General features: G+C 29.8%; 4 protein-coding genes, 1 non-coding gene and 1 pseudogene across 7 annotated transcripts in view; 2 read left to right on the top strand and 4 right to left on the bottom strand.

Annotated features, from left to right (window-relative positions):
* LOC125870467 (pyruvate kinase 1, cytosolic-like) overlaps positions 1–27,836 on the top strand; it is a 222,699-nt gene that overhangs the window by 69,732 nt on the left and 125,131 nt on the right. The window lies entirely within an intron of this gene.
* Positions 425–5,719, bottom strand: LOC125870475 (glucomannan 4-beta-mannosyltransferase 9-like). The gene is made up of 5 exons (XM_049550913.1): positions 5,234–5,719; positions 4,460–4,558; positions 3,666–3,918; positions 952–1,062; positions 425–636 (listed from the first exon to the last, which is right to left on the bottom strand). The coding sequence occupies exons 1-5, from the start codon at positions 5,561–5,563 to the stop codon at positions 440–442; spliced, it is 990 nt and encodes a 329-aa protein (XP_049406870.1). The 5' UTR covers positions 5,564–5,719; the 3' UTR covers positions 425–439.
* TRNAA-AGC (transfer RNA alanine (anticodon AGC)) lies at positions 14,949–15,021 on the bottom strand. Its single transcript has one exon. It is a non-coding gene; the product is annotated as a tRNA-Ala (tRNA).
* On the bottom strand, positions 15,926–16,325 carry LOC125870481 (uncharacterized; annotated as a pseudogene).
* Positions 18,251–18,880, bottom strand: LOC125870479 (uncharacterized). The gene has a single exon (XM_049550917.1). The coding sequence runs from the start codon at positions 18,795–18,797 to the stop codon at positions 18,357–18,359; it is 441 nt and encodes a 146-aa protein (XP_049406874.1). The 5' UTR covers positions 18,798–18,880; the 3' UTR covers positions 18,251–18,356.
* Positions 24,449–27,425, top strand: LOC125870045 (uncharacterized). The gene is made up of 6 exons (XM_049550412.1): positions 24,449–24,752; positions 24,866–24,969; positions 25,085–25,428; positions 25,641–26,303; positions 26,422–27,115; positions 27,177–27,425. Exons 1-6 carry the CDS (start codon positions 24,449–24,451, stop codon positions 27,423–27,425), a joined length of 2,358 nt encoding a protein of 785 aa, XP_049406369.1.

The raw sequence follows: 27,836 nt of genomic DNA, 5'->3' as shown, positions 1-27,836 counted from the left end.
CTTAAAAGACAGATAATATGGACAAGAGATAGTATATTGTAGCATCCATTTATCTATCATTTCGTGACAACGGATAAGAAATGTCAGATGAGAATTATGTGTGAAAACCTTAAAAGACGGATAATATGGTCTACGGACCACTCATTATTGTGTTTATTTATCTATCATTTGAGACAGCAAATGCGAAAGACTGATAATATGGACTACAAATCGTGTTCTATAGTGCTTATTTATCTATCATTTCAAGACAACGGATAAGAAATGTTAGATGGAGAATATGTGCAAAAACCTTAAAAGACAGATAATATGGACTCTGGGATTGTATTTTATAGTGTTAACCTATCATTTCGAGACAACAGACTAGAAATGTCAGATGGGGAATATGTTTAGAAACCTTAAAAGACAGATAATACGAACTACAGATAGTACATTATAGTGTTTATTTATCTTTCATTTCGAGACAACGGATAAAAGAAATGTCAGACAGGGGAGTATGTACCTTGACTGAACCAAGGAACAAGAATTTCCAGCCCTTGAGACTAGCACGGACAGCAAGGTCCATATCCTCAACCGTTGTCCTGTCCTTCCAACCTCCAGCCTCATCTATCGCGGCGATTCTCCAAACACCAGCAGTGCCTGTATTTTTTTGTTCCAGACACAACATTTCATAGTTACATATACATTTGTTGGACCACAATGAATTCACAGAACATGTAGAGTTCAATGTTTTTCTTGGACCACTACTATTATTAGTTGTTGTTTCATTTAAAACTTCATTGAAGACAATTTACACAAAACTAACATGTTGCTTACTGACTTGTCACTTTCAAGTAAAGAGCGGATTCAGAATTTTATGCTACAAGTTCCTATAGCGACTTCCAAGTTAATTAATAATACAATAGTAGTTGGATGCACAATCAAATATTTATAAATAATATGGAGAATTAATACCATTAAATCCGAAAAAAGCATGTGTAGAAGAGCCAACTTCTTGCTCCACAGAGAAATGATAATCCAATGACATTTCTTGCATTCTTGTCATTAGACATTCATCAGCATTAACTGCAAAAATCACCAACCAATAAATAAATAAATTATTTCATTACAATAACAATAATATATCTAGTGTAATCCCACGAGTGATAGCAATGGCAGAGCTAGAAATTTGGTGAAGAATGTGCAAAATAAAATATACACTCATAATAACTAATTTTAACCTATGTACACGACATAATTTTTTAACAAAAGGTGTGCACTGGACCACCCTTCGTTTAAGGTGGTTCCGCCCATGCTAGAAAGGGTGGTGTATAAAGATCTTACCCTCCAATGTTGTGCAAGTAAAAAAGTTGTTAAGTTATTTCTAACCCTCGATTCGAGTATAACATAAGGTAACACAAGAATTAGTGTGAAAATTGAAACAAAGAAAATAACAAGTACTAACTAATACAATCGAAGAATAAACCAATATTTTTCTAACAGGCATTTTTAAAAATGTTTGAGTTATATTCATTTATTTAATTTAACAATTTAATTTGACCTATTCAAATAAAAATTAAAAAAATTCTCAAAGACACCAAAAATAGTGTCGGCTAGTAAAAAAGAATGTTCTTAGGTCCACCATTTTTATTGCACATGCAATTGTTGCTTAAAGAGGTACAAGACAAAAGGACAAAAATACCCTTGTCATTATCAGTAATTCCAAAAATGACCTTGCCTTCAAGAATGTAAAAAAAAATTTCTTTGTAGAAATAGCACTTCCTAATTGGCTTCTTTAAGTACAAAAAAAAAAAGCTTCCATTCACAGTGCAAAAGCAATAGGTAAATGTTGTTTTAGATTCTCTTAAAATGTCATCGGATGAGTGTCAGAATTTACAAATATAATCTACTTTTTACAAATTCATACAATAAACTCATCAATAATTTTGGAGAATCAAAGCAACATAATATTTTTGGAACATCGAACATGAACGTGTCAATATTTTCAGAGTCAAAACCAATATAGATAATACGTTATGTTGCTCGAATTCATTAAAAATGTTGTTAGGTTTGACACATACGTATCAAATATTGGAAAAAGCAAAGCAACATAGGTGATAGGTGATAGGTGATAGGGGCATTTATTGTCCTAGTAATAATACTTTGTAATATTAAGTGTTTCTTACGAAACCACAAATACTTTTTTCACTTTAATCAACTCCTCTTTTTAGCATGCACCAGACAAAACAACTTTTAGCATAACATAGAAATTCTTTTTTTATCAAAAATTAAAATTATTACTAATAATGAGTACTTTCTTTTTAATTCCATATGGGGTTCGATATCAACCTTGAGATTTAATTAAAAGGGGGTAATGATTCTCTATCAAAGATGATTTCATATTCCAAATTCGAATTTGAAACCTCTAGTTAAAAATAAAAAAAATACTTACCGATCCACCACAAACTTTTACGACTACACTTGAATTGCCAATTCAGAACTAGGGCCAAATTTCATGAGCCACCACAACATGACTATATGTGGCCTAAAAAATACTGGCCTACAAAGATTGTACCTAAGTCTGGTCATTATTATGTACACACAAAAATATTGGTAATATGTAAAAGTCACCGACAGTGTTGATGAGTTACTATTTAGTACAGAAATAATATAAATATATTATGAAAGTGAAAAAAAATAAAGGTTATTGCCTAGTGGTTATATATAATTAAAAAGATGAGAATCATAAAATGATATATAGAAGACTTTTTCAAGACTTATATTAAGCTTTAGTAAATAGAATTACTGTATCGAGAAGAGATCTCTTACCTACTCACTTGATGCGCTACGAAATTCTAGTGAATGCCCTTATTTAGCATTTTGCTGGATAAACTAATGAAAATCACAAAATGCTAGATGACTTCTTCCACAAACTAAGTTTTGGTAGACAAAATTATTGCATCCTGATAAAAAGAAAAAGGAGTGGCCTTACGAGAAAAAAAAACTATTGGAATGAGATCTCTCGTATAAAAAAACCGAACTAAATACTCACTCAGTGCGCTATGAAATTCTAATTGATTCCCTTAATTTAGCGTCTTTGACTTGAACTTAGCCATCTTCCTATCCTAAAACCCTAAACTTCACCCAGAGGCGAAGTCAAGATTAAAACTTTAATGAATCAAAATGTCACTGGTTCATTAAAGGCTAAATAAGCATTTGAACTTTATTGGTTCGGACTACATCTAAAGACGGAATCAAACTTTAAACTTTATGGGTTCAGTATGCCACTAAATACATAATCAAGATTTAAATTTTATGAGTTCAGAATACAATTAAACCAACTAACCATTTGCACTACTCGGGATTCGTGCAAGACCGTCCGGACACCATCTTTATCAAAAATATTACTCCCTCCGTCCCATTTCATGTGAGGTAATTTGACTCGGCAAGGAGTTTAAGAAAGAAAGGAAGTCTTTTAAAACTTGTGGTCCAAAATGAATTATAAAAATTTGTGTGACTGTAAATCATTTCATTAAGGATAAAATAGACATTTTATAGTTAAATTCTTACTTAAAATAGAAATGTGTCATTCTTTTTTAAACTGATTAAAAAAAAAGTAAATCACATAAATTGAGACTGAGAGAGTAATACAACTACTATATGAGGAAAGTTAAAAAAGTAAAACTTACCATATTTCCATCTAGCTTGAACAAGGGAAAGTTCAGGATTGTGAACTAGAAATGGAATTGTTTGCCATAGAAAATCAGGTTCAGGTTGAAAATCAGCATCAAAAATAGCAACAAAATCACATTGTTTCACATAAGAATGATTCAATCCTTCTTTCAAAGCACCTGCTTTGTATCCACTCCTATTGTCCCTCACTTCATATTTTATATTTATCCCTTTGCTTGCCCATCTTTGGCATTCAATTTCCACCAAATTCTACAACCAAATTTCAAGAATCACAAAAGGGGGTTTAGGGTTTAAATCCAAATTCAAAAAAATAATAAAAAACTTACAAAGTTTTATAGTCTATTTGGTCGAACTTTAAAGACTGTTTGCTTTGAAAAAAGTGTGTCACAAAAAGCACTTTCGAAGAATAGCAACTTGTGTTCGATTAATTAATTTAAAAAGTAACTTTAATAATATAAGAGTTGCAATTTATGCTTAATCAAGATTCCGAAATGTTTCGAGGGTTTACTTCCAAATTAAGAAAAGGTTCGATTTTTACAACAATAACATACTCAGGTAGTTTTACAAGTGGGATCTGAGAAAGGTAAGACGACATTATCTCTACCTAAGACAACAGAGACATTGTTTCAGATAAGCTTTCGATTTGAGACAATCAAGAAAAGGTTCAATTTTTACAAACTTTATAAATCCTAAACCAATTTCAAGTTTCAAAAAAAGGGTTTCCAGGGTTTATCTATAATGTAAATTAATAATAATAATAAAACAATTTTTACACATTTTTTTATAATACCTTAGTAATGGGGTCTGTTGAATCATCAAGAACTTGCACTATAATACGATCAGAAGGCCATGAAAGTCCACATGCAGCTCCAATTGAAAGCTGATAAACCTTTGTAAACAAAAAAAAATAAATTAGAATTTTACCTAAAACAAAATTCTAATAAGCAAACGTCGAGAAAAAAATACTAAGTGATTTCTTTCGTTAGACTAAATTTTGATGGACAAAGTTACCTAACACATATATTGTATAAGACATTGAGGTAGCACATATTTGATGAAATAGTTAAAATGCATCAAAGAAGTTTTAAATAGTTTCTTTCCCTAAACATATATCGATGAGAGGTAGAAAATATCCAATGGAATACTTAAAATACTTCACAAATAAACTAGACGATTTCTTTCCATAGCAGATACCTAATGAAATAATTAAGATGAGTGCATACCGACTCTTGGTGAATAGAGTTACTCGAAACTTGGCTAACGTTCGGATAATTTTTGAAAAGTTATCCTCAAATATCTTTTTCACCATAAAATTTGGTTAGATTTTCATAATCTAATTTTCAAGCTCTCAAACTTTAATTTTTTTTTCCCCAGATTTTCATAATCTAATTTTCAAGCTCTCAAACTTTAATTTTTTTTTCCTTAAATAAATATATGTCCAAACACAATTTCAAAATTTCAAATTTCAAAATCTATTATCAAACGGAAGCTTATTGAGGTGCACGCAACGGACTCGAACACAGAGAAAAAAAAGATAAAAATGAAAAGAATAAAGAATGCAAACCTCTTTTTCATTATACATTGGAATTTGAACAAGAACCATAGGATAAGATGAATTGCCAAGCTCAACATCATCTTTTAATGGCTCCCATTTGTATCTTTTTTCAGGTTTTGTACCAAAAACTTTCAATAAAGTAATGACAACAAACATGTAAACTCTTTCAATAAACAACATTACAGACATAGCAAGACATAAAAACACAGAAATCCTTAAAAGTGGAACAATCAATGGAGCTTTAATTTGTCCCCACATTATACCAAATTGTTCTGTTATATCATCTCTTGTTCCATAAAATGTATCAGAAACAAGATTTGTTCTTGATAACCCCTCCATTATTAAAAAAAAAAAAAACAGGGGATTCTTGAAAATGTGAAAAATACAGAAAATAGCTCAAACCCACCACTAAATTCTGCTCTAAAGCAAAAAAGATTCTTTTTTTTCTTCAGAAAATGGTGGGGTGGTGGAAACAGGGGATTCTTGAAAATGTGTTTTTTTTTTCTTCTAAAAAATTACAGATGCTATTGGAATGTCAGAAAAGACAGACAAATAGCTCAAACTCACCACTAAATTTATGCTTCAACAATAAAAAGATTCTTTTTTTTTTCTCAGAAAATGTAGGGAAAAAAACCAAATTTTTTTTTGAATTTTGCAACAAAAAAAATCAGAAAGAAGGAAATGGGGTTGTTCAATTTTTGTGTTTGAAGAAGAGAAATGGGCACAAAAAACAAAGCAAAAATTTGTTTGTTTTTTTGTATGAGAGTTCTGTATTAATGGCAATTGAAAAATGTTTTAGAAGAGAGAAGATGGAGAGAGAAAGAGAGGAATGGTTCTCTTTTTATAGAAGCTCTACTTTGCCTTCTGGTTTGTGTTGCTTCTGTCTTTTTCTTTTAAAAAAAAAACTTTCTATGTTCTAATATTTAAAATATATATTATTACACTTTTGATCCCTCAATTATAAATTTTAATTGGTATTTATATGTAATTAGTATAATAGTTTATTAAGTATATTAAACTTTTTGTTAATTAAAATGTGCGATTCTGAACCTTTTAAATAAAACTATATAACTATCGAATATGGAGCAATAGTCTGGTGCAAAGTTAGGGAGCGTTAAGGGGTTCATCTGAACCTCATTTACTAGATAAAGGACAAATATGATGTGTATATAAAAATAAACTTATTTTCTTATGTATACGTAATAGATATTGAATTACATTAATTTATTTGTATGTTTCTTTCTTCATATTCTGAATCTTCTTAGTGAAAATCATGATCCTATCATGAGTAATATTACAAATTACATATCGATTATTGAATATTTTAGAACTTAATACAACAACAATAATATACCCAATGTAGTTTTATATATTGAGTCTGAAAAAGGTACGATCATCCCAACCTTATCCTTGTCAGTGTGAGGTAAAGTGGTTGTATTTTCAATACACCCACGACATTGGTTTACTAACAATAATAACATTTCAATGTAATCCCACAAATCAAAATATATAATACTAAAATGTACACATACATTATCTCTATCATGAATTAGGTTATTTTCTGTAGGCTCTCTAGCGGAGGAAAAAAACAATTCAAAACCCTCCACTCAAAGATAAGACTTAATAATTCGTTAAATTTGTGAAGATTCACAAAAAATTAAGACCAAAAATCATAAAATTGAAGAGTTTAAATATGTTTAATGAGAAATTAAGATCAAAATTGTAATTTATTAATATTTCAAGGGATTAAAAGTGTAATTTATTTATTTTCAAAATAGGAAAAAACATGACAAATATTATTTATTAAAATTTTCCAAACAACAATTGAACGGTTCAAATATTTAGTGCACGCCGGCAATACCTACGGCAGTTATGGGCCCCCAGATGTATGAAAAAAACACATATCGTGTGAATTGTCCAAATTTAATTTTGTATAAACTCACTAAACACAAGTTTAGTAGGTAATTAACTGTTTATTCAACGGTCACTAACGTTTATATTTTTTTTAAAAAAAATTGGCATGCAAAATAATAAATTTCCATATTAAACCAAAATAAAAAGTCATTATTATTTTTAAGTAAAAATTACGTAGGAACAATGGAGAGGGATGGGTTATTTGATGATCACTCAACGTCTCTTTTTATCTTTTAATTTTTTTTTACTTAAATACATAACCTATACCATCATATTCTTTAAAATTCCCTACATTTGAAAAAATTACAAAAATCCTCGCTCTCTCTCCTATTCTCAGATACACCACGTAAAATTCTCAAATATATCACTTTACATGATGTATTGGTCGTATACATCACTTTACATGATGTACCGGGACATACCCGATGTATCTGAAATTGAGACATGATATATCGGGACGTTGAGGGATATGTCCGAATTCCACCAAATTTAAAGGATCTTTGTAATTTTAAAAAAAATAATAGAGATAGAATGTCACTAGCTCTTAATACTATGAATTCGTGTAATTTTTTATTTTTATTTTTGTGTGTGGGGGGAGGGGGAGGGGATAAGGCATAATAACATATTTAAATTATGATAAAATTATTAACTACTTATATATTTAAAGTATGAGGGGAAACTCCTATTACTGTAGTTCTATGAAGATGTTTGGAAGCTAGTAGTGTACGATAGTCGATAGAGAGAGATGATTCAGAATAATAAGAGTAATTAAATTAATATACACGCGTCTATTATTAACGGTAAATAATCACTTAATCAGCTCAAAATTATAACACCCTTTACTAAAAATTATCTTATTTCTCGAGACTTGAATTCATTATTTTAAATTAAAATTGAAAAAATATTTAGCATCCCATCTAAATTTTTTATATGTTTTTTTTTTCTTAAAATAGTGGTCGATGTTCTAATTAAGCAAAGTCAAATATTTGTACTAAGCTAAAAAGGAGTTGTAGTTCCTTGATTATTGGAATGTTTTATGATTAGTGACACATCAATGCATATTGTTGCAAGTGATAGGACAATTTTAGTTTTAGTTTTTGAATTATTATACTTAGACATAACTAATTAAGTTTCTTTTTTTAAAAATAAAAATTAGTAGTACAATTTTAGGGTAAAAATTTCTAATATTTACTTCTACGCAATGAATATATGACGTGACATCTATTGAAATATATATATATATATATATAGATTATTATTTAATTATAATTAATTAATATATATTTTCACGTTAATAAATTCTTCATTATTATCAAAGGGAGGAGGAAGAAGAAGGAAAAAATTGTTAAAATCAATTTTACAAACGCTTCCTAACACAAGTAATTTATACTCGAGCTTTAAATTTGAGATCTCTACTAAAAGATAACATCATTTTTCAATTTCATTATAATGTATCTACCTAACAATCATGATTGTAATATAACTGAAACTATATATACTTATTTATTCTAAAGTATTTTTTTAATTGCCAATTTACATCCACGCAAAATAAATTCCAATTAATACAAAAGGCAGAGAGAAGGGAGCTTTCTAGGCACATGCTACTTTTATGTCACATAAATAATGGACTTCTCTTTGACCCTATACAGTTGTGATGTTAAATCATCCACCAATATATTATTAATAAAAAAAATTAAATATATTTTTCTTCTTTTATTTGGAGAATTTGAACTAAAGATACAATTTCTTTTTGGGCAATAAAAATTGAAATTACATCCAAAGATGAACTTGTAACTAAAAAAGTTTGTCACCTTTGAATGATAGAAGCTAGCAATGTTGTTATCCAAATTCATGATACACATTATTCATAATAGTTAAACATATCTCTTAAATTATTATTTTTAAATCGTATCATCATCAAGCTTAATAGCACATGTATCATATTATGTACTACTCTTATACGTAAGAAATCATGATATTAACAATACGAGGTATTAGCTATTCTTGTCTAATACATCAGATTTATTTAATATAACAAACAAAACATTCGATAAAGAATATCAGCATAGCTAATCTGATTATATATAACTTATAATTTTAATATTTTTAACATACTACATTCAGTACTATTTTTACACATCTTACTAAATGAGCCTAGTTTAGTTATCATCATCAATTTTGCACAGGTAGGGTTTATAGGAATGTGGTTGGTAGTACAAAATGCACTCAAAGATACTAAGACATGAAATTGATATTAATATCTATTTATCTATCCAATTTTTTGTAAAAATAAATCCCTAGCAAATTAAAACTGATGGCTAGTTTGAACTGTTGCATTAACTTCAAACTTGTTAAAGAAACTGCTGTATGGCAGTGATATTGGAAATAAGCACCTAACCTCATTTATTTCAACACTTACTCAATATCTCAACTGACCTAGACAATACTTATTGCTAGTAGGAGATGGGAGGTGATGATAGATATTTCGTAAAATTAATCAGATATGCATATGTTATCACGAGCATACTTTTAGTGCTGGAAGGAGATGGGAAGTAATGATACACCTTTCGTAAAATTAGTTGAGATGTGCACCTGTTATCACGAACATTAAAATTACAAGTATATCGACTAGACATTGTTGCTGGTTTTCCATATGTTATTCAGTATTTACTTTGGGGTTTGACTAAATTGAACTTATGTTGAAAAGTTTTATTTGAGATAAAATGTTTCTTATCAAAAGTGATTTCATTCTCGAAATTCAAACTCGAAATATATGATTAAAACTAATCATATAAAACGAACCAATATGAATTATGATAGATAATTGAGATATCTTCATTCTTATTTAAAAGCTTTTGATTCAAAATTTGAATTAATTGAACTTTAATATAGATACCATAAATAGAATGAAAAATAAATAAAAGTTTCTATGTGACAAAGTATAATTTCAGTCGATAAAAGTTTTTTAGTTTTGAATGTGTTTTCATTATAAATGAGTTAAGCTACTCTTAAATTAATTATTTAAAAATAAAGTTTGATTTTTATTAAATTGTTCTTATATCAACCTTATATAGCAAACATGGGACCTAAAAACAATTTCTTCATAGTTAAAATAAGTTTAACTTGGACATAATACAACTTGAATCAAAAGCCACATTAATTATATATGTCCCTAATCATGTTTCTATATTTACTAATTAGAAAAGTTTTCATTTTTTAAAATTAATATATGTAGGGATATAGTATAGTATAATGGTTGGTTGTCATTGGATCTTATTATGGGATTTTGATTAAAGATTTCCATTAAGTGTTCTCAAAGCTTTGATCATATGGCCTAATTATAACAATTTCATCAGTCATGTAAAAACTTTTTTTATAATTGTATAAACTCCACTTATTTTAATTTACGTATTTTACTCTACTTTTTAGTCTGTTTAGAAATTCTCCTTGCTATATTTATTATTTTTCTTTAATTTCGTGTCTAGTCAAACTAATTAGACACATTAAATGAATTGTTGTATAATTCCAAAATCATACCAATTCCTGAATCCATCTGGATGAAGGTGTAAATGTGCACTATATATTGAAAATTTTATTAAATATATAAATATTTGACTGTAAATTTAATTACTATTGTATATTTACTTAAAATTTCAAAAAAAAAAAATTAAAATTCACATAAAACATGCAATGATTGGAAAGAGAAGGATAATTATCATAAATCTTGATTATAAAGTCTGTTAGTACTAATTAAGCCAGAAAATTTTGTGGGACGTTTTTAAATATTTTATAGGGTTGACCTCAAGTATAATTAATCAGCAGTGGAGAAAACTTCTCGATAGAAACCTCTTTTTAAAAGTTTATTACGTAGATAAATTAATTATTTAAAATATAACATTCTTTTTAATATTCGCATGAGTTGTAAACTGCAAGCTTGTTTCAATTGAGATTCGATGTGTATAATTAAAGAAATTAATATATTGTATGTGATTAACTTATCTAAATCATCGCTTGAGAAAGACGTAATTGTTTCATAAAACCTAGGTAGAAAGTATCAAATAAAAACATTTTATCATGTATTTAGATACTCAATTGAAATAAGTCATAACTCGATATAAATGTATCGAGTGACAAATCTAACAGGTTATAAGTTGTACCATCAATTGGCATGTACCATTTTATTCATGTACTAAATTATTTTTTCATTTCCCCAAATGCAACAACTTCATGTGTGACACATTCCTTTATAAACCTTAAATCAAGGAAAAAAACAAAATTATCTTAAAAATATCTTTGTATAGTAAATGGTAGGCAAATCTTATGTTATCTTCAAACCAAAAACAAGTTATGGTATGTCCCCATTTTACCATGAAAAGAAAAAAAAAAACATTCCTAGTACGTCGGACCAAAGTAATAAATTAAGGTACACCAAACAAATAGGAAACTCTAAAGCTATTAATATCCAAAATTTACTTGTTCGACTGATTCAGGTTCACGTTATATAAGATTTATTTAAGAGAACGTGCTCCTAATACGAAATTCTTTAGCTTTTTGGATTGAATTTGAATTTCTTTTTTTATAAAAAAAAACTAAGTAAAATGGTTTGAAACCTCTAATCTCAAGAAAAAAATAAAGTAATATAATAAGTTTGGACGAATTAATCTTATATTTTGTATTTATCTTCAATACGATCCAAAAATAAAATAAAAATTGACCTCAAATGAGAGAACATATATAAACATTATTTCTTTAAATCACATTCCAACACTGTTTTTGGTCATCACATCATGAATAATTTATTTGACTTTCCTTTGATCATCTAAAATTGACAGACCATTCTTCTCATATTTATTTAATTTTTTCATTAAAACTTGATAAATGCTTTTAGAATTTGTCTAGGTTCTTCCTAAAAATATTTCATGTCTGGGTCATTGAAAAAAAAAAATAGATCACTAAAATAAGGATATTTCATAAATGGTATATCTTATTATTAAAATATTTTATCATATTTTATTATGAGATAATAATTTTTTTATTTTAATATAAATGATATGTAAGATAATTAGTTAATACCTCAAATTAAACATACGATAAAATTAATTTCAAATTTTATTTCAAAAATTTTATCTTTACTCCGTGTACATAAACAATTCAATGTCAAAGAAAAAATATTTAAAAAAAAAGTTGACCTGAAAAGTTATAATATATCAAAAATAATGGATTTAACTTTATGTCCAAAATTCATCAAATATGTTTAAAATTCTCCACTAAAAATCACTTTTTTTTTCGACCCACTTAGCTTACCAATCCATAGAGTTGAATCTATTTTTGAGCTGTCAGTAGCAATTAAAAATTAAAATGCATGCAACGTAGTTATATATATATATATATATATATATAATGACTCAAAAGTAGCAAAAAATATACTTCACTAGTTCAATTTTCTTTTTTTAGTTTTTGTTTGGTAATCGTTATTTCTATGAAAATTTGACCAAATTTAAATTCACACAGAAAAATTCCTTACAAGACGCTAATATTTTTTCTAGCAAAAACGACTCATAACTAGCAGGGTTTGACCTCGAAAACTCATAACCATCCCATGCACCCTTAATAGTATTTTTGTTCATTCTTTTTGTTAGACTTTGATTTTATACTAATTAGAGCAATTAGTTAGATTTCATTTGGCTATATTCAAAATTGATTAATCCTTCTTCTCATTTTCTTTTGGCCACTCAAATTGAATAATCCTTCACAAAAAATATATAGTAGTACTATAAAATAAAAGGTATCAATAATAAATAAAATAAAATGATTAACATAAGTTGATATAACCCCCACATAGGACATATTTAATTACTTTATGTTTCATGAACATTATGATTCAAAAAATATATGGTGGGGGTTGTGGACATATATATTGGGTCAAACATCATCAAATTAAATAATAAAATGTGTCCAAACTTAAAATCCTTTTAATTTTGTCCTTTTAAAATATAACATTAGTCAAGGTCACTAATTGTCGGTGCCACCAAAAAAACATGCTACTACTTCCTCCGTTTCATAATATTCTTTCGGGAGTTAAATTATTTAAAATTTAATTAATATCTTAAAATATATTTATTTATTATATTAGTTAAAAGAAAACATATAATTTATATAAAAAAATAATTGTATAGTATCTAAATTTTAATTTCAAAATCTTAAAAAGTTAATTTAATCCAATAATTTAGATTTTAAAATTGACTAAATTAACTTTCGAAAAGCAAAATGTGTAATATCGTTCATAAATTTTTTGAATATACAAATTTCATTTTCAAACTCCTACACTAATTTAATCCAATAATTTAACTTTAAAAATTGATTAAATTAACTTTTTAAAAGCAAAACATAAAATATCTTTCATAAATTTTTAAATATTTAAAGTTCAATATAAAAATCTTAAATTAATTCAATTCAATAATTTAACTTTAAATATTGATTAAATAAACTTTTGAAAAGCAAATCATGACAACTATTGTGTGGTGGAAGGAGTATTACTTACAAGTGAAGAATCTAAAAAAATAAAAATATTTTAATTAATTAAATTATTCATTTATTTGTTTACATTGACCAATATGTACAGATTCATTAAAATCACTTAATTACGGCCATTTAATATTTTAATCTCGTTTTAATTTATCATTTGAATCGGGAAGTGAATTTTTCATCGGTTATCCCTTTTAGTAAATGATCTCATTTATCCTTTCTACGTAAAATATTTTTTCTTAGTGAAAAATGTTAAATCTTGATATTACACTAATATTACACTAGACAACGATAAAATATTTTATCTAAAACTATACTGAACAATATATAAATAAATATTAGACTGAAATCTAACATTATTATCCAATTAATTAAAATTGTAGCCTTTCTAGTATTCATGTTCATAATTAAAAGCACTCAACAACCATTTTCAACTATCAAAAAACAATTAATAATTTTTCGTCCATCAAAATAATAATTAATAATATTTCCCCTTATAAATGTGCATATGGACACATATGATAGCATATATTTTATTTATATTTGGCTAACCAATATACTTTATACTTAATTAATATCTACTGACTGGCCAAATAACTTGTCCTAATAAGATTAAAATTGACGTTAAAAATATGGTCAAATAATCATATTTCTAACTAAATATGTCTTTAATTGACATTAGAAACATGGTTTAAAAAAATAATAATATTTCTAACTTAATAATTCTTGTCTTTTCCTTCTACTTGTTTGGTTGATGTTTTTACGTGAAATATATAAAAGCACGAACAAATTAAAAATAATTATTGCTACACTTTATTCCAAATTAAAGCAAAAGAACAAAAATAATAGAGTTCAAACACTGCACCAAATACAAGTTGATGAAAAAGCAAAACTTTTGAAAAGTATAGTAGCTTAATTAATTATATAATGTTTAAAATGTGTGTGAGAGATATAATTTGACTAAGTTTAGGGTAAAGTACATATTAAAACCCTGTAAGATAAATTTTTAGGTCCAACTAGTAGTTGAAAGATTATTAACTTTGAAGATGCCAATAATATGTTGTTATTTCACGATAGACTTAAAAAGGGACAACTGATAACTATCAAACTATACATATCCTTTTCGATAATACAAAATACGTAAACATATGATAACATTTGCAAAACACACCTAAATACATATGAATACGAAATACAATAGTGATACAATTGCGTTTGTTGATACGAAAATAATGAACTGAGGAGAACAGTGAGAGCCCAATATGGAAAGGCCCAGAAATAAAAATGGAGATGCGGGGTATCGATCCCCGTACCTCTCGCATGCTAAGCGAGCGCTCTACCATCTGAGCTACATCCCCATTATGTTAATTTTCATTCTCATTAGAATCTTAGTGAAATCCTTAATCCTTCGTTTTTGCCGTCTCACCATTCAATTTTTTCGGATATACGGCTGTTTATGGTTAATAAATCAATCGAACCGTAATTTAAACTAATTCTATTAAAAGAACTAACATTTGATTTGACTTGACTTAAACTTTGAAAATCGATACAAATCTGGTCTGATTTACTAGAAATAACCAAATCAATCCGATAGATTAAATATATAAATTTAATAATTATTTATATATTATTCAATAAATAAAATATTTTATTAAATTTTAATTAATGTAAAGTCATTAACTTTACCATTTTCTCAAGCTCAACACTTTAATTAATTTTAGTCCAACTATTACAGGATCAAGTCCATCTAAATCCTTTACTTAATTACTCTTTACCTACCCTACCTCACATAATTTAATAGACACATTTTTTCTTAACTAAAATCACTTTATTTGTGTAATAATAACTGTAATATTTCTTAATTGAATCGATAATTACTTTCACGTGAATTGTTCATGTATTGGGTGTTCACGTTTATCAAAATACTAAAAGAATTTATTACTTTCAAATAAAAAAATCAGACCAAACCTAACCGACAATAACCATAACCAAACCGACGATTATTTTTTCGTTTGATTTGATTTGATTTTAAAATTTTTAAGAATCGACTAGGTTAAATTGATTTTAATTTTAAATAATAACCGATCCAAACCAAACCACGAACATCCCGATAGAAGTGGTCATAAAATCTATCGTAATTTGCCGAAAAATAAAAAATAAAGAAGAAAATCACACGTTACGTTCGTTGTATATATAATCGATGAAATTGAATATTATCTTATTAAACTTATGATATATATAAGTTAAACTCGTAACTAGATCTTACATATTTTCTTGTAAAACACGATGAACAACATCAACTCTAGCTACACCTTCCTCACCAACTTTAGCAACATCAATTTCTCCAACAACTAAACCTTCAACTCCACTCACTTCTTCATCTTCATCATCAAACATAATTCGGATCGTTCTCGTCTATAGCCACGGGCACATCCACCGCGTCTCGCGGTCCTTCCCACGTGAATTTCCCACTATGCCCCGATTTCGATTGTTTATTTTTTCTATGTACGCCTTTCTCTACCGAGTTTTTTTTTTCGATGTGCTTTAACGTTTCTATGTTATGCGTATTAGTTTCAAGCTTGGTTATCTTTGTTTTGCCTTCTTCGTCATGGCTTATTGCTCTAAATGTTACTGTTTCCTTCTTATCATCTATGTGATTCATTTTTTTCTTGATTTTTTTTTTTTTTTTGTGATTGAAATTTTTTAAATGGATTGATGTGTGTATTATTTGTGTATATATATAGAGATGGGAGGCGGTGGGAGTGTGCCACGTGTAGCATGATGAGGAAGTTTAACAAAATTTGCCACTTGTTATGTCTGGTGTATAGACACACCTTTTATTTTTAAAGAATAACTGAAATATCTATGGTGATGAGATTTGGGATAATACTAAGAATTAAAGTTTTATTTTTATTTTTTTGGTATCTATTAAAATTAAATTTGTAGTCGTTATTCTTATTTCTTTGGGTACAGAAAATTATAATTTGTATTCAAAAAATATAAATTGTACTCTTTCTATTTAATGATAGTTATTCACGATTGACGTGGTACACCCATTAACTCTTAAGAAACAATAAAATTAGAAGTCATATTACTATTTTATTCTTTAATTTTATTAAATGTAATGTTTTGAAAAATATGTTAAAAGATAAATAATATTTAATAATAAGAGTAAAATAAATACAAAAGTTAAATTATTTCTTAATTTTATAAGTTGAATAAATATTATCGAATAATTATTGTTGGACAGAGAAATTAGTTGATATATTTGATGTGATGAACACGATGCAAAAGGTTTTAACTCTCCACTTAAATATCGTTTACTATACTAACTCAGTGAGTCTTATCTTTCTTTGGTCAGAAAGCAGCAAATAACATATATCAATAAATTAATATTTTATTTTATTGAATTTTTCATGTTCATTTTAATATATATTTTTTGAAGTGGTCTCTTGGATATCCTATAAAAAGTTTGGAAAAATTACGAAGAATAACAAATATTTTGTCTATATTAGGTACTATAGCTGTAATTTAAGAAAATTATAATTCGCAGTTACATTTTTCTCAATTCTTGCTATTCACATGATTTGTATAATTTGTTTGATTTGTATAAACTCAGAATTTGTCTATTCACATGATTTGTATAATTTGTATAAATTCAAAATTTATATAATTCGATTCCTGATTGTACAAATTCAAAATTTTATATATACTTACCCTATCTATTTGTATATGATTTATGAAAAAATCATAATAAATTACCTTGTTTGTATATTGACAAGCGAAATATACAAACATAGTTCTGAAAAATTTCTAAATGTATAAATATAGAATTTGTCTATACTTACCCTATTTGTATATTCGCAAGCGAAATATACAATCGGACGAAATTATACAAACGGCAACTTCCATAGCAAACATAACTATAGCTATGAAGCGCAATTATGAAAACTGTAACTATAGAACACAATTATATCTATTATATTTGTTATTTCTAAAATTTTCTCCAAAAAGTTCAAATGACCCAACTTATATTGGATTCGGCTTTTCTCTTCCTTTGTTTTTCTTTTCTCTAGTCCAGTCCAATGGTAAGTGGGCAATGGGCTTTTTTTTTTGTCAAAATGTTTAGTTGTAAAACATGAATGGGATAAAAATTGTAGCCAAAGAAGTTAACAATAACAAAATATTAAACCTTTATTTAGAACATTCAGTTAATTAAAAAGATTCATAAATAAGATCCATTATGTTATATTATATTATTTTATGTATTAGTTTTTACTCGCTCAGCGCTGAGTGAACACTTTTAACTTTGAAGACAAAATTCAATTGGCAACGGAACAAAAATTCAATTGTTTAGTCAATTATATAATTGACATTAATCGTTTAAAATTTAATTATTTAATGAATTATTAAAAATATTTAATTTTGAGAATGAATATTTAAACTCATCTTCATTAACCATGTAAGTTTATAAAATGCGCATTCTCAAAATTAAAATATCTATATCGTGAACTCGAAAATTCAGTTAGTGAAATTTGGTACTCAAGCTGAAAAAAAGACTAATTAGTAATTAGGTATGAATTTTACCAGAAAAACTTCACTTATTATTACATCACCATTAACATCTGAATACAACTAATTAACAAACACAAATTGAACATTTTTTTCCCCAAATCACAACATTCAATTATCATTAATCAATTTTCAAATTAGGATCAACTTCAATTCTAGCAACACCTTCTTCAGCCAATTTTGCTACTTCAATTTCACCCACAATAACTCCTTCTTCATCTTCCTCTGTTTCTTCTTCATTCACATAATTCGGATCCTTCTCATCCAACGCCGGCGGCACTGGATCCAATTCATTATCCGCTTCCTTATCCGGTCCTTCCCACGTATACTTACCTCCGTGTCCCTTCTTCGGATCATGCTTTAACGGCAACCCGTCCGATGGATGCCGTTCCAATCTCTGCACCCCTTTTTCCGTCAACTTTTTCTCAACGTACTTAACAGTATCGACGTTTTTAGTATCGAGTTCGAGCTTTTCAACGTGTTTTCGTCCTTCTTCGTTTGCTCTGCACTCTGCTTTGATTGTAACTTTGCCATTGTTGGTTTCCTGTACCACTGGCTTCATTTTTTGCTTTTGTTGAAACAGTTGATTTTTTTTTTTGGAGAATTTGATTTTGGTTAGTCGATTGAAGTTTTTTTTCAGTGAAGATGGAGAGAGTGGAAGGTTAAATTGGGTATTTAAAATTAGAAATTGGAAGGTGCTGGAAATGCTAGAAGGTTCTGCTAGGAACCTTACGTGGGAGCTTTCTGGAAAAACTCTGGATAATTGTAGAGACAAATAAAAAAAGAACTGAAAATTGAGAGAAAAGACACAAAATAGTCCCTCATTTTGGATTAAGACTCAAAGTCATCTTTGAGTTTTTACATGGAGCATTAATAGTCCCTTATGTTTGTAATATTGGTGCACTTTTGTTCCTCATTCAAAATTTTGCTTATTCTTTAACATTGATTTTATTCATAATTTATGTATGAGATGTTTAATCGTTATTTTATATATTTAGTAGAAATAATAACTCCATGTGAGAGATTGTGAGAAGAAAAACACCTTATTTTGTTTAGTAGAAATCGTATTGCAGGTGAAGTCGGGAGGTTCATCACGACAATTTCACGTACAATAGTATAATTTTTTCTTTTTTTGCAATATCATATGTTAAAATGTTCTTAGTTTAGCTGCAGTAATATTTATACTGAACAGAACAAGGTGTTCTTTTTCTCACCTTATCTCACATAGAATTATTATTTCTACTAAATATATAAAAAGACGATGGGACATTCCTTACATAAAATTATGAACAAAATTAATGTTAAAAAATAAACAAAAGTTTAGGGGATGACTAAAAGTGCACCAATATTACAAACATGAGAGACCATTAGTGCTCCATGTGAACACTGAAGGATGACTTTGAGTCTTAACCCAAAGATGAAGGGGTATTTTGGGCCTTCTCTCGAAAATTGACATAAGTTTTACTCACTACATCCTTAATTACTTGTTTACTTTTGTCCTTATTTACTTGTTTACTTTTTCTTTTATAGTTGCTTCTAATTACTTGTTTATTTTAACCTATCAAGAAAGGACAAACTTTTTTTTACCTATTATACACTCAATTAATTACTTTGAAAAAAGATTGAACTTTTTGAAAATCATAAGTTTTTAATTCATCCAGTTCATAATTAATAGGGAAAAAATGGTAAACTTATTATAGCAATTATTGGTTTCTTAATAGGCGTGTCAATTCAAAAATTGACAAGTAACTAGAGACAGAGGGAGTATTTAAGATAATTTAAATATATTTTATTCATTTTAGACATTTTTTTGTAGATTGTACTATGTCATTTTGACAATTTTTTGATAATTATTCAATTATACAAAGTGCGTAATACACTCGTCAATAGCGTATTAAAATGACGAATTACACGAAGACATTTATTATATGAAAACATTAGGAACATGACGATCAAGGGTATATTGGTCATTTCAGATTAAAAAAAATACTCCACATAATTCTCGAAGCATTATTACTGTACTTTCTTCCGCTGACAAATACAACTCAAACCTTCATATTTTTTTTTTGGCTTTATTGACTCTCTTTCAAGAAAACTTTTAGCTCTCTTGTGATACTCTCTGTATGTCTCATCATTCTTGTTCTTGTGATATATAGAAATGTGAAGTTTGAGGACGACCAAGGACACTATCGTAATTTTACTCCTGAATGATATTTTAACTTTTAGATTGAAAGTAGAAAACATCTCTTCCATTCTGGTAGAAGTGATTAGTGCGGAACAGCCGCAACAATTATAGTCTTTGCTTCTTGACTATCTTTATTATTAATCCTTCATGAAAGATTTTTGGGTTGTCTTACTCTTAACTTCATACATAGCCATATATTTGTCATAGATTGATTTGTATTTTTATTTCATTAGGTCTTTAATTTTCATCAAACTATACCCTTTCACCTGCTAAGAGCAACCCTAACACAATGACATTTGATATTAGGTAAGTGTATCAGGTTGTCAATTGTATAATATTTGATATTTGCTTTCAAATCGTACGTACATTTTTATAAATTTAGCGATTAAATAAGTTACAAAGTGTGTATCTTGAGTAATGGAAGAAAATTTAAAGTAAGTACTAAATAGGAGTGCATTTGCTTAAGGGCAGAACATACCATTACATTGGATGTTTATTTCCTTAATTCTTAACTTTTTTATTGCATAATGAAACTAAATGAAGATTTTTCAAGCACAAAAGAAAATAGGTTACAATTGGATTGTATATAGTTCCAATCAAAGACTTAGACAACTCTAGATTATCATTATAAAAAATTAAACTCGAAAAATATGGCAAACTTCTTCTTTTTATTATCTAATACAACAATTGATGCTCATTTGTTATGATTTGCGGAGAGTAAAGAAGTTCGTACGCTCATACATTGTAATGTGGTTTGTGAAATGTGATGTAAATATTATGAACTTTTTTCACTTATTACATAGTAATGAAAATGCTATTTTGTATCATATAACTTTTTCCAAAAAGACTGGTAAAAAGAGTGCTAATAGCTTTATATGATTAATATTATCACGTTTGTTAATATTGACATATTACAAAGGTAGGTAAAAATAATACGCACAAGTCCAGTGCGACGAGCGCGATTTATAAAGCAAACTCCTTGATATTGCTGGTACGGGGTTTTGAACTTGAGACTTCGGCATGAAAGTCCCAAGTCCAAACCACTGGACAACCCCGAAGGATCATTCATCGCATTTCAAAGTCAACCATTCACTTTTAAACACGGGGAATACTTTCTATACAAAAAAATTTCTATACAGAATTTTAAAAAATGTAAAAATTATTTATATCTAGAAAATTTAAAAGAAGTGTTCATTAGACTGTTTGATTTTTGTTGTGTTGAAATGACGTGCATAAGTTACAAACTCGAATTTAGAACTTACATTTCTCATCATGTATCAATACATAGACTCAATAGATTTATTCATTCTGGTACTTCACTTTACAAGATTAATCCATCAAGTAATAATCCACATCGATTAAGAAAAGAAATAAAGTAATTGTCAATATCAATCTAACCCATTGTTTGATCTAGGCATTGTTTGTGGGTATGTAAATCAATTAATCTTTCACTAAACTTTGTAAAAGTTGTAACACTGAAATTTTGCCATTCATTAGGACAAATTAAACTCGACTTTTTTTGTACAAGTGCAACAAATTGTGTTATTGTCATATCTTATGACGTTATTGTTTTCTCTTTCTTTTGCTTTTCTTATTGTTGATCTAAAAGGTTTGTTCATTCTCAAAAATTTTTGGATGCACCATCAATTCTAAGGTATGTATTCGATTGAAGTTTGATAATGTAACTATATGTTATGTTCACCTAAGTTGTTTTTGACTTTTGTTTGTGATATCTGTCAATCATATTCTAAGGTATGTATCCGATTGAAGTTTGATAATGCAACTATATGTTATGTTCACTAAGTAGTTTTTGACTTTTGTTTGTGATATCTGCCAATCATATTCAATTTACATATCAATCAATATTTATTTAGTATATAGAAGAGTGAAGAGATGGGAGAATTTTTGAAGTTTCATTATATTCTTCTACACTCTTGTTTGTTTGCTGCAAAAATCAATGTAGTCTCTTTGTTGATTTCTATTTGCTCTGACACTCTGCTTCAATAGATTATGGGCACAACTTAAATTTGAAATTATTTAGTGCATGAAAGGCCTACCTCCTCCTTATAACAATGAATGTTAAGGCAGGATTTTACATGTGAATTAATATTTATCAATGGGAACTATTTGTCCATTAAAAAAGGTATGCATTCTTTCTCGGTGCACGGTAGCATAACCTGCGGCTACCATGGGTAAGAGAGCTCGTATACCCACTCAAAAGGCGTTAATGGCGAAAGAAGCTCAAGGCATGAAGGGGATTTCTCAGCGGGGTCGGAAACTAGGTACGACAGGGAGTAAAAATGCAGAACCAAGTTTGGAAGCAACAGATTCAAGTAAGAACTCAGTAGAATCTACAGGAGCAGAGGAATCAAGGCAGCTAAGTCCAGATCTAGCGTCTGTGCAACGGAAGAATAAAGCTAAAGTACCAACTGAGATGTTAATCGAGAAAATGCAAGAGGAAACTAATGGAACAGTACCATGCAACCAGGAAATACTGAAGCAACAACAAGCTAAAGCAGTGGGAATTTGGAATGAGATTACATCAAGGGGAGGTGTTGAATCAAGTAGTAGCAAGTAATCCTAAGCTGATGAAGTGGAGGAGGAAGCTACCGCACAAGGTAAGAAGAAATCAATTTGGGATGAATTCGATATAGCAAAACTGTCAAATGCAGGGTACAAATTGGAGTATGTAGCTCCTGCAAAGCAAGGTGAAAAACAAGTAGTGGAAATTTTGTTAGAGGATATCAGATCTGAGATTACTTATTGGGGAAATGCAGTGGTATGCTATGTTCTAGGAGCATATCCTCATTTCCAGGTGGTAAAAGGATTTATCCAGAGGTTATGGGGTAAGCATGGGTTTGATAAAATATCTATGCTAAAGAATGGGATTATAGTGGTGCGATTTGAATCTGAGATAGGAAAGCAAAAGGTGCTGCAAGGTGGCATCTATCATTTTGACAATAAGCCATTTATTGTCAAAGAGTGGACACACGAATTAGAGTTTACAAAGGAGGAACTACAGTCGGTGCTGATTTGGATCAAATTACCAGGGTTAGATTTCAAGTACTGGAGCAGGAAAGGGCTAATTAAGATTGGTAGTTTGATAGGAAAACCTCTAATGGTGAATCACAACACTGAGGAAAGAAATGGTCTAAACTTTGCTAGGCTACTGATTGAAGTAGAAATGGGAGCACCATTACCGGATGAGGAGAATGAAAAAGGAAAAGTGATTGAGCAGCCAGTGCAATATGATTGGAAGCCAACATTGTGTAGGTACTGCAAGAAGTATGGGCATGTGGAAGAGGAATGCAGAGTGAAGAGGAAAGGGCAACACAGTGATCAGGTACCTCACAAGGTGCTGGTGGAAAATCATATAAAGCAGAAACAAGTGCAGGAAGGGAACAAACAAATTAGACAGACAACTGTAGTAGCACAGGGACAACCTATGAGTAATAAAGAGGGATGGCAAACTCCTGCAAAATTAGGGAAGACAACTACCACACCACCAGGGCAGAATTCTCGGATAGAGAGTGTAAATTCATTTCAAATGTTGCAGACGAGGGTTGACAAGGAAGCCAGTAAAAGTAATGTGAGAGGCCAGACAATTGAAAAGTCTGGGAATGGTTAACCTATTGAGCTGGAATGTGAGAGGGCTTAATGCTCCTAATAAGCAAAAGGAGGTTAAACTCCTTTGCAATAAGGAAAGGGTAAGTTTGATTGGTCTACTAGTAACTAAACTAAAGAGTGAAAAGATAGGGAAAATGGCTGAAAATATGTTTGCAGGATGGCAGTACATTACCAACTTGGAAAATCATTATAATGGTAGGATATGAATTACTTGGAGACCTGATTACTACAAAGTAGAGATTATCAGTAAGACAGCTCAACAGATTACATGTGAGGTATTGTACTTACCTCTTCAAATTGTATTCGAGATTTCATATGTTTATGCTTTTAATAGTAGGGAAGAAAGGAAAGAATTGTGGGAAAGCCTGTTGATTCAAAGTAAAAGATGCTCTAAGCCATGGATGGTAATTGGAGACTTCAATTCAATTCTGAAAACTGATGATAGAATAGGTGGGAATCCTGTAAGTTGGTCAGAAATAGTAGATTTCCATGAATGTGTGACAGATTGTGGTTTGCTGGAAGTTCCTACTCAGGGGAATAGGTACACCTGGAGTGACAAGCATGATGGTAACAGGATTTTTTCGAAGATTGACTGGATCTTTATTAATAATGAGTGGTTGGATACTATGTTTTCATGTAAGGCCATGTTTCTACCTGAGGGTATTAGTGATCACTGCCCTGCAAAGGTTATCCTCAGTGAAAATTGTAAGATCAAGAAGTCATTTCAATTCTGTAATGTGTGGACTAAACACCCACACTTTCAGGATATAGTGAGTGAAGGATGGAATAAAACTTTAGAAGGTTGTATGATGTTTCAGGTGGTGAGAAAACTGAAAATGTTAAAAAAGAAGTTGAAGGAGCTGCATGTACAAGATTTCCAGAATATTGTAGCAGAGGCAACAGTGGACAGAGAAAGATTGAAGCAAGCATAAAAGATATTGCTGACAAGCCCAAATAATATTGAGTACCAACAACTTGAAAGCCAGGCTTATCAGAAATTTAGGAAGTCTTCCTACTTGGCTGAATTATTCCTACAGCAGAGAAGTAAAGCAACTTGGATTAGATTAGGGGATGATAATACCAAGTACTTCTATTCAGTCATAAAGCATAGAAAGTTGAAGCATGCTACCACTCAATTAAAGAATAACTCTGGAGTATGGCAAAATGATCCTGCAATTATTGCCAATCTAATTGTGGAATACTATCAGGACATTTTAGGAAATATAACACAACATAGAGTACAAGCAGTAAGGGCCATAATTTGCCAAAGGACTACACTTACTCAGGAGCAGCAGAGGGAATTGATAGATAGCTTTGATCCAACTGAGGTGAAGAAGGAAATGTATCAGATAGACAGTAATAAAAGTCCAGGACCAGATGGGTTTGGAAGTGGATTTTTTAAAGTAGCTTGGTCAATAGTGGGACAAGATGTTACCAATGCAGTATTGGAATTCTTTGAAAACAGCAAATTATTAAGACAAATTAACTCTACTAGTATTGCACTCATTCCGAAAGTAGAGTTACTTGAATATGCTAGTCAATTCAGGCCAATATCCTGCTATATAAATGTATTTCTAAGCTAATTTGTGGTAGGCTGAAGAAGGCAATTAGTTGTATTGTTGCAGAAAATCAATCAGCTTTTGTGCAAGGAAGATCAATGATGCATAATGTCCTGATTTGCCATGACCTCTTGAGACACTACAATAGGAAGAATGTATCTCCTAGGTGTCTCATGAAGATAGACTTGAAAAAAGCTTATGATATGGTCAGCTGGGAATTTTTGGAAGAAGTACTCACTGGATTTAGATTCCCTGAAGGTTTTATTAAATGGATTATGATGTGTGTAACTACAACAATGTTCTATATGAAAGTTAATGGGGAAAATCATGGTTACTTTGCTGGGAGGAGAGGGCTTAGACAAGGAGATCCAGCCTCTCCTTTATTATTTGTATTAGTGATGGAATACTTATCAAGAACACTCCGAAACATGAGCATGCTGCCAGATTTCAAGTATCACCCTATGTGTAAGAAGGTGCAGCTTACTCATCTAATTTTTGCTGATGATCTGATGATATTCTGCAAGGGCAATTTGGCTTCTGTGAGTAGAGTAATGGAAGCCTTAGCACATTTCAGTGCTGCTACAGGACTGGAGGCAAATATGGAAAAATCTAGTGTATTTATAGCTGGGGTAGATGAGGATACAAAGGCACATATTCTTGAAAGAACTGGTTTCTCACTTGGAGAGTTCCCTATAAGGTATCTTGGACTTCTATTATCTCCCAAGAAGTGGACGAAAATTGATTGTTACTCTCTTATTACCAAGATTACACAGGATTAAAGTGACATATTCCAAGACACTCTCATATGCTGGCAGATTGCAAGTAGTTAATGTAGTATTATTTTCCATCCACAACTTCTGGGGGGCAGTGTTTATCCTTCCCCAAAGCATACTGAAGGAAATAGATATGTTATGCAGGGATTACTTGTGGGGAAGGTCTGATGAGAAGAGAAAAATTGCTTTGGTTTCCTGGGAAAATGTCTGCTATCCAAAAAGACAATGTGGATTGAACATCAAAGGCAGTAGGACCTGTAATATAGCATCAGTGGGGCAATTGATATGGCAGATCATAATGCATAAGGAATCATTGTGGGTTAAATGGATACATGGAATTTATTTAAAGCATGAAATGTCAATATGGAATCATAGGGTGCCCATAGATTGTAGTTGGTATTGGCGAAAACTCAATGCTATTAAAGAACAAATGAAAGGTTGGTATTGCCAGGGAAGATACATGTTGACAAAAAATGGCACATATTCCATCACACGGAGTTATTTGGCAATTAAAGGGCAAAGACAACAATTGGAAACTGCTGATTTAGTGTGGACTGCTGTGGCTCTACCAAAACACAGATTCATGGTGTGGCTAGCTATACAAGGTCGATTGCTTACACAAGAGAGAAAGTTGAAACTGCACATCCAGGTTGATGACACTGAATGTTGTCTATGTGAAGAGAAAGTTATGGAGACCACAAAGCATTTGTTTGAAGAATGTAAATGGTCTAAGATGGTATGGCAAGAGATAGTTCAGTGGACAAGTATATATTTGATAAAACAATGGGATCAAACAGTTTCTGGATGGAATAAAGGAGAAACATTGGAAGCAGTTTAAAAAGGAGACTATTGCGACAATTAGTGGAGCAGTCCTATATCACACTTGGCGTGCTAGAAATTGGAAGAAGTACAAAGGAAAGAATGTAAATACAAAAGATGCAGTCATACAGATTAAGAAGGAGATAACAGAAAGAATACAATTCTTGAGTAATTCAAAGAAAGCTCAAAGATGTAGAGGTTTCATTCAGCATTTACTTTGTAATTAGTTTCCTTGTTTGGTTGGAGACCTGAACCTGTTATCAGGAGAGGGTACTCTTTATTTGTAATTGTTTTTGGATGGTTATGGTAATAGGTTACATTGGTTACCAAAAAAAAAAGTTGAAACATCTCATGTGAAGGTTGGGTGTTGGATATGGAAAATAATATGTAGTACATACATCTTTAAGTGCATTAACAATCACGATAGGTAGTTGCAAAATTACTGAAATTGAGATACGTGTATATATGCTAATGCATACCATTTGTCAATTGTCCATGAGAAGGAGAAAAAAATGACTTGGCAGATGAATTTTCAAAACTTATTATTGTATCTTCACTTTTTGGTAATTTAGATTTTATATGTTCCATTTAGATCTAGAGTTAAGCATTGAGAATTTTCACCATCATTATAGTTGGAA

The sequence above is a fragment of the Solanum stenotomum genome, chromosome 7, assembly GCF_019186545.1.
Source record: "Solanum stenotomum isolate F172 chromosome 7, ASM1918654v1, whole genome shotgun sequence".
In the NCBI taxonomy this organism is placed as follows: domain Eukaryota; kingdom Viridiplantae; phylum Streptophyta; class Magnoliopsida; order Solanales; family Solanaceae; genus Solanum; species Solanum stenotomum.
This window is presented reverse-complemented; position numbering and strand designations above follow the sequence as displayed.